General features: G+C 38.6%; 1 protein-coding gene across 1 annotated transcript in view; it reads left to right on the forward strand.

Moving 5' to 3' along the window:
* Positions 1-2,746, forward strand: part of LOC106085874 (uncharacterized) — a 91,303-nt gene extending 88,557 nt beyond the window's left edge. Inside the window, exon 6 of the mRNA XM_013250317.2 lies at positions 1,478-2,746. Within this exon, the coding sequence (XP_013105771.2) occupies positions 1,478-1,688 (211 nt within the window). The 3' untranslated portion in view covers positions 1,689-2,746. The remainder of the gene's footprint in view (positions 1-1,477) is intronic.
* Positions 2,747-13,122: the final 10,376 nt, after the last annotated feature.

A 13,122-nucleotide genomic window follows, 5' to 3' on the forward strand; every position in this document is an offset into this window, starting at 1 on the left:
TTATATATCACGCCAAGACCTTTCTACAGAGTCCTAAATCATGCAAATCAATTTAGTAGATCAAAAGTTAGAGCCCATTGAAAGTTAAAGAAGTGGAAAGTGGTCAATTTTAACACCCTGTATCTCAACCTGAAAGCCTATTCCCCCCTCTACAAATGTCTAGAACAGTTTTTCTTCACATCAACAGGTTAAATTTTGTGGACTTATTTCGAAAATTTTCGCTGTTTGGTCAACTGTGGGATGGGTCATATCGGTTCTGGTTTGGATATAGTTCCCATGCAAACTGGTCCTTCGACTTGGCTTCTTAATTTTTCTAAAATTTTTTATGTAAAGTGCGCTTATACTAGGGTGATAAGTTCGGTGTTTGAAAACGGGTCTATCGGTTTGTCGAGCTCCCAGTCTATATAGTGACCAACATCTATAAAACTTCTTGGTATGCTCCTGAATGTGACACTTTCAATTTAGTTTCCAGTCCAAAATCATTCGTAAGCTTTGACCTTCCCAGCTGTCGAAATCGTTCCATTGAGGGCATGTGGTGCGCCAAATTGGCCTACCTCGTGTTCCAATTGGCAGATTTCGGGTTTTCTGGGTTAACATTGAGACCTCAAGGTCCAGCCTGTTCATATGATATCTCCAAGACTCTTTTGACCCTTCTCCATAACTGATTCGGATCCTTATTTCTAAGAAGTATTATAACATTGTTAGCGTAGCAGACGGGTTTAAATCTATCCTCAGTTAGCTTCCGTAATGGTATATTTGTGGTGGCCCCTATAAGAGTGGCGACAAAATCCCCCCCTAGTTTTGTGTCCTGTGCTACTTTCATATCATCTTAAATTAAGTTTGGTAGTCTTTGGCTCGAATCTTAAAAATTAGGACAAATATTTTTTCAGTGTGTTATCCATTATACGCTTCATGGACTTAAGATTTAGGGTCTATAGCACTTAAAGGTCTATAGGTTGCCTAACTTGCCTTGCCGGTCTTGGTTATAAACACCACCCTTGCCTACAGCCAGGCCTACTTCAAAGGCACAGGCAAGCAGTGAACATAGAGACCAGATGGGGCGCCAGGTATCCTGCCTCTATCTGCAGTATCGCCGGAAATATTTCATTAGATGCAGGTCACTTAAATGGTTGAAAGCTCCTCAAAGAAGGTCTATAGATTGCCTAACTTGCCTTACCGGGCTTGGTTATAAACACCACCTTTGCCTACAGCCAGGCCTACTTCAAATTCGCAGGCATGCAGTGAACATAGAGACCAGATGGGGCGCCAGGTAGTCCGCCTCTCTCTGCAGTATCGCCGGAAATATTTCATTAGATCCAGGTGACTTAAATGGTTGAAAGTTCCTCAAAAAGGCTAGCATTTGATACAAACTAATTTTGTTCGGGGTCATACTTATCATTACAAACCATATCATCTGTAACTTATTTATGCTCTTAACACTTCTTAACACTTTATGCTCTTCTTCTTACCATTTCAGAGAACTAAATGAATTGCGCAAACCCACATCGGATAATCCAGATATATTGCGATTCTTCAAATATATGCGTGCCGCCAAAGATGGACAGGATGGCATTGATTGCGAAAAGACATTTGACAAATGTACAGAATTTAAGGACTTTGAAAATCCTGCCATGGTATCAACCTATCATGACATCAACAAATTGGTACAGGCAAGAAAGATGGCATAGACCCAAAATAAAAAAATAAAAAAACTATAGAAAAGAAAATTGTAAAATTTAGTTGAGAGCTTTAAGAACAACGACTACGAAAATGTATTTATTACTAGCATATATAAGAATTATTTATTATTAGTTTTAAGTAGTTAACGAAAATATCAGCCATAGTTGTTTTGTTTTTTTGTAGTTAGAAATAAATTAAATTTTTTAAATAATTGGTTAAAAACATATGATATTAATATTTAAGCAAAATCAAGGAATATTATCTTTTGTTAAAAATAAAAATATTTTCTATTTGTTGAAGGAAGGCAATTTTGCTGTCAGTTTGTCCTATGTAGGGAAAGTTTTGGATTAGCAATTGTCATTTCATGAGGCCTTTTGCGCAGCACCCAGTATGACCTTTTTAAATCCAATGCTTCCGATCCATATGCCAAAATGCCAGAGAAAAATAAAATTGTTTTCTTGTTAAACCCTGCACTTAAGCCCTCTCGTCACTCACGACATAATTACTATGCATTATGCCTCATTCCTTAAAACCCTTAGTGCTAAAAACCCGGCAGTGCTAAAAATTCAACCTCTTATAATTTCCAAATAAATAACTCAATTGCGACATCTTTAATCTTTTTCAAGTGATTAGTGAATTTGGTGAAAATTTTATCTCCCACACTTAGTTTAATAACAAGTAAGAGCTTGCTAATTTCGGCCGGGCCGAATCTTATATACCCTCCACCATGGATCGCATTCGTCGAGTTATATGCGCAGTATCTCTTTTAAGGCAAACAAAGAATATTGATAAGAACTGTTATGCTATTTGAGCTATGTCAAGTTATAGTCCGATTCCGACCATAAATGAATGCTGAACATTGAAGAAGACATTGTGTAATATTTCAGTTCGTTCGGATAAGAATTGCGCCCTATAGAGGCTCAAGAAGCAAAATCGGAAGATCGGTTTTTTATGAGAGCTGAAGGTCATGAGAGAAGCCGTTGCACAAAATTTCTTCCAAATCGGACGAGAATTGCGCCCTCTCGAGGCTCAAGAAGTCAAGACCGAATATCGGTTTATATGACTGATATACCAGATTATGAACCGATTTGAATCATACTCAAAACAGTTGTTGGAAGTGATACCAGAACACTACGTGCAAAGTTTCAGTCAGATCGGACAAGAATTGCGCCCTCTAGAGGCTCAAGAAGTCAAGAACCCAGATCGGTTTATATGGAAACTTTTTATATTAAACCATGGACCGATTTGAACTATACTTAGTGCAGTTGTTGGAAGTGACACTAAAACACCACGTGCAAAATTTCAGTCGGACAAAAATTGCGCCCTCTAGAGGCTCAAGAAGTCAAGACCCAAGATCGATTTATATGGCAGCTATATCAAAACACGAACCGATTTGTACCATACTTAGCACAATTGGTACCAAATCAACACGTGCAAAATTTCGGTCAAATCGGAAGAGAATTGCGCCCTCTAGAGGCTCAAGAAGTCAAGACCCAAGATCAGTTTATATGGCAGCTATACCAGATTATGAACCGATTTGAATCATACTCAACACAGTTGTTGAAAGTGATACCAAAACACCACGTGCAAAATTTCAGTCAAATCGGACGAGAATTGCGCCCTCTAGGAGCTCAAAAAGTGAAGACCCAAGTTCGATTTATATGGCAGTTATATCAAACCATGGACCGATTTGAACTATACTTAGCACAGTTGTTGAAAGTGATACCAAAACACCAAGTGCAAAATTTCAGTCAAATCTGACGAGAGTTGCGCCCTCTAGATGCTCAAGAAGTCAATACCCTAGGTCGATTTATATGGCAGCTATATCAGGTTATGAACCGATTTGGACAATATTTAGCACAGTTGTGGGAAGAAATACCAGAACACTACGTGCAAAGTTTCAGTCAAATCGGACGAGAATTGTGCCCTCTAGAGGCTCAAGAAGTCAAGACCCTAGGTCGATTTATATGGCAGCTATATCAAAACATGAACCGATTTGAACTATACTTATCACAGTTGTTGGAAGTGACACCAAAACACCACGTGCAAAATTTCAACCAAATCGGATGAGAATTGCGCCCTCTAGAGGCTCAAGAAGTCAAGACCCAAGATCGATTTATATGGCTGCTATATCAAAACATGAACCGATTTGAACTATACTTATCACAGTTGTTGGAAGTGACACCAAAACACCACGTGCAAAATTTCAACCAAATCGGATGAGAATTGCGCCCTCTAGAGGCTCAAGAAGTCAAGACCCAAGATCGATTTATATGGCAGCTATATCAAAACATGAACCGATTTGAACTATACTTATCACAGTTGTTGGAACTGATACAAAAACACCACGTTGAAAGTTTCAGCCAAATCGGATGAGAATTGCGCCCTCAAGAAGTCAAGACCCAAGATCGCTTTATATGGCATTTATATCAAAACATGGACTGATTTAGCCCATTTACAATCCCAACCGACCTACACTAATAAAAAGTATTTGTGCAAAATTTCAAGCGTCTAGCTCTATTCCTTCGAAAGTTAGCGTGGTTTCGACAGACAGACGGACATGACATGACAATCAAGAATATATATACTTTATGGGGTCTCAGACGCTTATTTCGAGGTGTTACAAACAGAATGATGAAATTAGTATACCCCCATCCTAAGGTGGAGGGTATAAAAATGTAATCAATGGCCATGCCAATATATTCAATGTCAATTTCAGCGCCACGACTTTAACCTTAATTGACAGCAGCAAAGCTTACACAATGCCCAGCCCTGGGCACACCCCCCTATGTTGAAACACATATTTATACACAATTCCGATAACATCATTTTCCAGGGACACTTCAACGCTCGTTATCGTTATCATACGTACGAGTGTAAACAGAGTGTCCTTTGTAAACATTATTCCTTTGCCTGGTGGCACGATGCCTTTTCACAGCTTTGGTTCCTGCATTCTTTGCACATAGAGACCAAAAGGCGCTCATTTTCTTTCTCTCTAAAAAATGTCTTTTTTATTGTTTTAGGTTACAGTGACCCTAATGGTGGCAAAGAATGTAAAACAGAGTGCCTTAAAAAATGGTAGAGAGTTTTGTTTGTAATTCTGTTTTTTGTAATGTCCTTTTTCAAGGTCCTGTTTTTCAATAGTACAATAGCAAAAGAACTGTTGCTTTTTAATCTCATTTCTCTCGTAACGAAACCCTTGTTAAAAAGGATATTTAAAAAAATTTCAATTTTGTTTTTTCTACATCTTTTTTCCAACCAATGTCTTATTAGTGTAAATAGTTATGTCACATATTTTTATGTAATTTTCCCCATGTTTGTATATAAAGAAATTTAATTTTAAACATATTTTAAAATTATTTATTTCCAACAATTTCAAGTAATAGGTGAACAAAATCCTTATTGAGCTCTGGCCTATTAAAATATATTTATATTATATTGTATATGTATATGCTCTAATGAGCTTAGTCTGTAATTTAATCATAAATGATCCTATTTATTTATTTATTCGCTAATTTATTTATATTTTTGTATTTCATTTAAATATGAGTATATATTAAATCAATACTAATTTGTTTATTTATCGAAAATATATTGACCAGTCATTGTGCGGCAGAAATATTCGCATATAACCATGTTAAAAATTTTGTATTAAAATTTAAATAAATTTAATTAATGAGTAACATTTTTACTTTGATGGCAAAATGAAGCAAAAGGAAAGGAAGCAAAAGAATCTTGCTAATAGGCACTGGCCTCACAGTCGCCATTGTGGAAAGAGCTCCTGATTTCGGGCGGCCCGGTTGCGAGCGTACCATTCCCGATGTGACACTAGTGTCAGATACCATATCAAACAGAATAATAAACTGAGAAGTCCTAGCAATTCACACAGCAATAGGCAACACAACCACTACTAAGGACGGTAAAGAGCACCCCCAAGTGGAATGTTAATAGGCTGGAAACCTCTGTACTCAAGTCTGGGATCCACCGGCTAGTAGGTAGTCAACTGATCGAAGCAGATCCCAGAACCGTAGTACTCCCGACAATAAGTGTCATAATCAAAGCTTGCCACAAGGCGATGCCAAAAATCAAAACTCTAAGAGGAAACAAAAAAGCTGTATGTCTATTGGTGGAACGAGACAACTGACACACTAAGGCGAAACTGCCTTAAATATAGAAGAAAATATACGAGAGCTAAGCGGAGAGAGTAGAAGGGACGTAAAGCTTATAGGCCTATAGACCCATAAGCCTGACGTCCTTTCTACTCAAAACCATGGAACGTATTGTGGACACCATGATAAAGAGTATGACATCCAGCAAACTGCTCAAATACAAACAGCATGCCTGTCAGGTCAGAGGAGACTGCCCTGCACGAGGTTGTGCATAAAATAGAAGAATCTTTCGATGCCAAAACGTACACACTGGCGGTATGCATTGACATCGAGGGGGCTTTTAACAATGTGCGCACTGACACATTGATCCCATCCTTAGACCAGTACCGGGTGCAACCGGTTCATAGAGACTGGATAAACCATATGCTAAGGAACCGGTGGATAAATTGTGTGTCCCATGGCATAATTATAAGGGAGAAATAGGCACAGGGAACGCCACAGGGGACATTTTATTGCCACTCCTATGGGTGACCACCACACATGACCTATTACGGATGCTGGCTGAGGAGGGATTTGAACCCGTGTGCGGCGGACCCTCCCCCTTACCCTAAAAGTACGACCACAAAATAAAAGTGAACCGATTGGGACAATATCGGATTCAAATGAAAGGTATTCAAGAGTAGACTACGAATTTCATACTAAAAATTGGATCCCAGTAAATGGGGGGGCGCCCCGACCCCAAAACCCCCTAAAATAGGTTTATTGGACGATAATGACAACATGGGACTCGAATGAAAGGCATTTGGGAGTAGATTATAAAAATGTTCAGGAAGGAGGAAAAGGCTTTTTAGATTGTCGATATTGGAAGGGGGCGGACCCTCTCCCGTTAGGCCAAAAACACCACCTAAAAAAGAGGACCGATAGGGACAATATGGGTACCAAATGAAAAGTTATGCGGGGTACAATACGAATATGGTATTAAAAATTGGGAAGTATGCAAGGAGTCGTCCATCCCCAAAAAATCCCCCAAACAAACATATTAGACGTAAATATCAATATGGGACTCAAATAAAATGTATTTGGGACTGGACTACGAATATCTAACTAACAAAAAAACAAGTAAAAGCGTGTTTAGTTCGGCCGGGCCGAATCTTATATACCCTTCACCATGGATCGCATTTGTCGAGTTTTTTTCCGGCATCTCTTTTTAGGCAAAACAGGATATAAGAAAAGATTTGCTCTGCTATTAGAGCGATATCAATGTATGGTCCGGTTAGGACCACAATTAAATTATATGTTAGAGACCTGTGTAAAATGTCAGCCAATTCAAATAAGAATTGCGCCCTTTGGGGGCTCAAAAAGTAAAATAGAGAGATCGATTTATATGGGTGCTGTATGGGCCAAGCCATACTTGGAACAGATGTTGGATATCATAACAAAACACGTCGTGCAAAATTTCATTCTAATCGGATAAGAATTGCTCACTATAGAGTCTCAAGAAGTCAAGACCCAAGATCGGTTTATATGACAGCTGTACCAGGTAATGGACCGATTTAAACCATACTTGGCACAGTTGTTGGATATCACAACAAAACACGTCCTGCAAAATTTCATTCCAATCGGATAAGAATTGCGCACTCTAGAGGCTTAAGAAGTCAAGACCCAAGATCGGTTTATATGGCAGCTATATCAGGTTATGAACCGATTTGAGCCATACCGATTTGAGCAAAATTTCATTCAAATCGGATAAGAATTGCGCACTCTAGAGGCTCAAGAAGTCAAGACCCAAGATTGGTTTATATGGCAGCTATATCAGGCTATGGACCGATTTAAACCATACTTGGAACACTTGTTGGATATCATACCAAAACACGTCGTGCAATATTTCATTCAAATCGGATAAGAATTGCGCACTCTAGAGGCTCAAGAAGTCAAGACCCAAGATCGGTTTATATGACAGCTATATCAGGTTATGGACCGATTTAAATGGCACAGTTGTTGGATATCATACTTGGCACAGTTGTTGGATATCATAACAAAACACGTCTTGCAAAATTTCATTCCAATCGGATAAGAATTGCGCACTCTAGAGGCTTAAGAAGTCAAGACCCAAGATCGGTTTATATGACAGCTATATCAGGTTATTGACCGATTTGAACCACACTTGGCACAGTTATTTGGTATCATAATAAAATACTACGTGCAAAAATTCATACCAATCGGATAATAATTGCGCCCTCTAGAAGCTCAACAAGTCAAGACCCAAGATCGGTTTATATGACGGCTATATCAGGTTATGGACCGATTTAAATGGCACAGTTGTTGGATATCATACTTGGCACAGTTGTTGGATATCATAACAAAACACGTCTTGCAAAATTTCATTCCAATCGGATAAGAATTGCGCACTCTAGAGGCTTAAGAAGTCAAGACCCAAGATCGGTTTATATGGCAGCTATTTTAGGTTATGGACCAATTTGAACCATACTTAACACAATTGTTGGATATCACAACAAAACACGTCGTGCAAAATTTCTTTCCAATCGTATAAGAATTGCGCACCCTAGAGGCTCAAGAAGTCAAGACCCAAGATCGGTTTATATGGCATCTATATCAAAACATGGACCGATATGGCCCATTTACAATACCAACCAAAATTTCAAGCGGCTACCTTTACTCCTTCGGAAGTTAGCGTGCTTTCGACAGACAGACGGACGGACATGGCTAGATCGACATAAAATGTCGCGACGATCAAGAATATATATACTTTATGGGGTCTCAGACGAATATTTCGAGTAGTTAGAATGACGAAATTAGTATACCCCCCATCCTATGGTGGAGGGTATAAAAAATGAGGACCATGTAATTGGGGATCGCCCCACCCCCAATGACAATATAATTCGATCATAGCTAGATAAGCCTCAAAGTAAATGTATTTGATAGCAGGTTACGAATATGACATTAAACTTTGTGTCCAAAAATCTAGGTGGTGCTTTACTTCCTAAAGTCGCCTCCAAAAGTTTATTTGACCTATTAAAACAATGGGGGATCAAGTGATGGATATTTTGAAGTGGAGTGCGTTAATCAAATTTGTGCTCAAGTGGCAGATGGAGTGAGGCGCATAATTGTCCTACGCCCCCACCAAACGGCTGTATACACCAATTACTACAATATGGGGTTCAAATTCAAAGTATAAATTTGTGGACTATGAAATCTTTATTCTGCTCATATATCATGCTCATATATCTGCTCATATAAACAGTTGATCAGTTGTAATGACCTAATAGGACACTGCCGCCATACCTCCACAGTTATGATGTTCAGTGTGATAGGAGCAGTTGCAAACCTTAACGTCATGGTGGCCGCCATTTTTAGCTCATCGAAAAGAAGCCTTCTTTCCCCAGACAAATCCAAACAACGTGCTGCTGGGCGATATTTTCATGATTAAAAGTTTTACACGGTTTAATTACTAAGAACTGTCGCCACGGCACCTAATACAAAGACCGGTAAATTAGTTCTTTACCACTGAGAATCGTTTAATATGGCAATTTGATTTGATTTAAAAAGGCTAAATTATGACGATTATGAGAAGGCTCACAGATGTTGGACACTATGTAGACGGGCCGTAGGCTCAAAACGGGGCCTGAATCCTAGGATAGTCCACTGACTCTACAGGAGTGTGATTAGAAGTTTCCGATCGGATACCTGAGATGAACCTTGAGTCTTGGGTTGACGGAACCCTAGTATTGCCATCTGGAAGATCATGTTACAAGGATGGATCAAAGTTAGGAGACATAGTGGGCCTGGGGGTTTACATTGAGAACCCAGGGACTGAGATCTGTTTTAGACTGCCTGACCATAATACTGTACTGCAGGTGGAGATCCGGGCGATCTCGGAATGCTTGAGGTGGTGTGGTGCTAACGCGAAGACTTCGAGTGTGAACATCTTTACCGACAGTAAAATTGTCATAAGGGCAATAACAACCAGGACGGTAAGGTCACGAGAAGTCTTGCAGTATAAGAAGGAGATTAACGCCTTCTCTGAGGATGGCAAAATCTGCATCGTTTGGCTGTCGGGCCATAATGGAGTAAGGGGAAATGAAAGGGCAGACCATTTAGCGGTGAAGGCCAGAGGACTGCCGTCAATAAACTTGGTTAACCCGAAGCCGTTCGGGTCGACGCAGACCAAGTTAAGGGAGTGGGTGACGAACATTGTGGAACAGCGAAACGGTCGGTAGGACGGCGAAAATCCTATGGGGGGATCCAGATCGTGAAAAGACGAGGCTATTACTGAAAGGAAGCAAGAAAGAGCTTAGTATAGCTATTGGTATGATAACGGGACACATAGGACTACTAGCTCACTTAGGTAAAATCGGTGCGGGAAGTGATAGCATGTGTAGGGCATGCGGGAAAGATGATGAGACGGTGGAGCATTTCCTTTGTCATTGCCCGGCTTTCACGTCCAACAGATACCGGTACTTAGGTGGAGACACAATATTAGACATGAACCAACTTAAGGGAGTGGTATTGAAAACAATTAAGGATTTTGTAAGTAATTTGGCAGCTGCAAAATGAAACAAGTAAAAGCGAGCTAAGTTCGGACGGGCCGAATATTGGGAACCCATCACTATGGATTCTGTTAAAATATGGCAGCTTTATCTGGTTATAGACCGATTTGGGCCATACTTGGCACAGTTGTTGAAAGTTATTACAGAACACTATATGCAAAATTTCAGTAAAATCGGAATAAAATGAGATCGGTTTATATGGGAGCTACATCAGGTTATATATCGATTTTAACCGTAATTGGCACATTTGTTAAAAGTGATAACGGAGAATTATCTGTAAAATTTCAGCCAAATTGGAAAAAAATGCGGCTTAGTTATCTGGTTACAGGCTAATTCGAACCGTACTTGGCATAGTACTTGTAAGTCATAATAGAATGCTATCATCAAAATGTTTGCCAAGTAGGACAAAAATTGCGGCTTCCAGGGGCTCAAGAAATCAAATCGGAAGATCGGTTTATATGGAAGCTACATCCAATTTTGCACCGATACTTACCATTGATGTAGGTTATGTAGATCATTGGGGATTAGAAATGGGCTATATCGGTTGAGATTTAGATACAGCTCCCATTTAAACCGATCTTCCGATTTGACTTCTTCAACCCCTGGAAGCCAGATTTAGCTGAAAATTTGTATGACATGTTCTGGTACGGATAATAACAACTGTGCCAAGTACGGTTCTAATCGGCCCATAACCTGATATAGCTCCCATATAAACCGATCTTGTCCGATTAGGGTGACATTTTGCATGTTATGTTCTGTTAAGACTTTCAACAACTTTTCTAAGTAAAGTCGAAATCGGTCTATAGCCTGGTATAGCTCCCTTATAAACCGATCAGCTGATGTGACTTTTTGAGTTCTTAGAAGTCGCAATTTTTGTCCAATTTGGCTGAAATTTGGCAGAAAGTGTTCTGTTATGATGTCCAACAACTGCGCCAAGTACGATCTAAATCTGCACATAACTTGATATAGCTCCCATATAAACCGGTTTCTCGAATATCATTGTTCGGTTCCTAGAAGCTTTAATGTTTGCTGGTTTGACAAAAGTTTGGTATTTAGAATAAAATTATGCCCTTCAACAAAATTTATTTTGTATCAATTTTTAGCTGAATTCATGGTGGTGGGTATCCAAGATTCGGCTCGGACGAACTTAGCACGCTTTTACTTGTTTGATAGTTAACAGAGGTACAACAAATTTTGAGTGGCAAAGACAAGCTCGCATTATTTGCATTTATTTATCAATTTAACACTGCTTTTTCCATTATGGTATTTCTTTGCGTAGTACTAAAACTTGTTTTATCTCATTTTTATATCTTACAGTATTTAACGTTATTATGGATTTTCCAATGGATTCGAAAGAAAAAAACCCATAGACTTTATTTGTGGTTTTGTAAGGCATTAACATAACTCACTACATTGCTTCCATTGCTTTTGAAAGAAAATTTGGGAAAACCAAATTTGTTTGTAATCTGTAAAATCCCACTGACACAATGATACACTTAAATAATTTTGAATGGGGCAAAACTTGAATGCGAACAAATACACCATATAACATTGTCGGATTACAAAAAGTAATTGCATGAATACGTTTGAATAGCCTAACTCCAAAGCGGAAGGAAAAAAGCGAAAAATAAGAGAAGCTACCACCTTAGATGATAAGCCTCACAAAGTAATTCGACATAATAGAGCAAGGAAAATTATTCCCACAAGGATAGATTGTTTGAACTCAGAGAGGTTCCTCATATCCACAATACGTATCTTTTGATACCCATCACCTCGGATATATATATTAACCGGCTCTCGAGTTAAATAATGAAAAATGCACCATTTATGAATCCATAGCAGCTATATCTTAATGTAGTCTAGTCTCCACCATATTCGTGAAGGCTACGTAAGGATCCAACATAACTCATTGCAATAAATTCATCGGTTAATAAATGCTTATTATTATTAGCTTAAATCGGGATATCGGTATATGTATATAGGAGCATTATCCAAATATAGACAGATCTGAATTATATTTAAGACAAATGTTGAAGACCCTTCCACAGCCCACTGTGTCAAATTTCAGCGAATTCGATTAATAAATGTCATTTTATTGTCCCAAGAACTTAAATCGGGAGATCGGTATATATTGCAGCCATATCCAAATATAGCCCCATCTTGGTCATACTCGGTACGAATAAAAAGACTACGCATAAACATTCATTTCTGCTTTCAAGACACATTAACAATCATAAAGTATTTCAAGAACTGAAATCTTCGTTTAAAAATACAACATTGTGTAATACAATTGAGAACTGAGTAAAACTGATAAACAAGACACCTAGTAACGAGATGAGTGAATGCATAAAATGAGCCCTTCAGCAGAAAGAAAGATTGATTCGGATTTCAGTGAGTGCACGTTGTACAATGCATGTATTCTGGCATATTTTGCTTCTGATAATGAACCATTTTTCTTGTCGTCTACTTTCATAGTACGAAATTCGTACGAAGGCAAAGTGGTTGATATGGCAAAAGTATGAGTAAACACAAACACACCCCTAGTTTTCTTTTATATCAGAAAACCAACAGTTTGCAATTGATATGTGTGATCAGTTAAAATTTTGAAAATGATAACAAGACACTTTCATATACAGCAAGTAACTTCTCATATCTCACTGCACACAGAAAAAAATAAGAATCGGTTTCAATTACCAAAATAATTGATCCAAATAATTTTTTAATTAAAACTACTTCAATCATGAAAATGATAATATCGATCACTG

This window comes from Stomoxys calcitrans, chromosome 2 (assembly GCF_963082655.1).
Source record: "Stomoxys calcitrans chromosome 2, idStoCalc2.1, whole genome shotgun sequence".
NCBI classification, from domain to species: Eukaryota; Metazoa; Arthropoda; class Insecta; order Diptera; family Muscidae; genus Stomoxys; species Stomoxys calcitrans.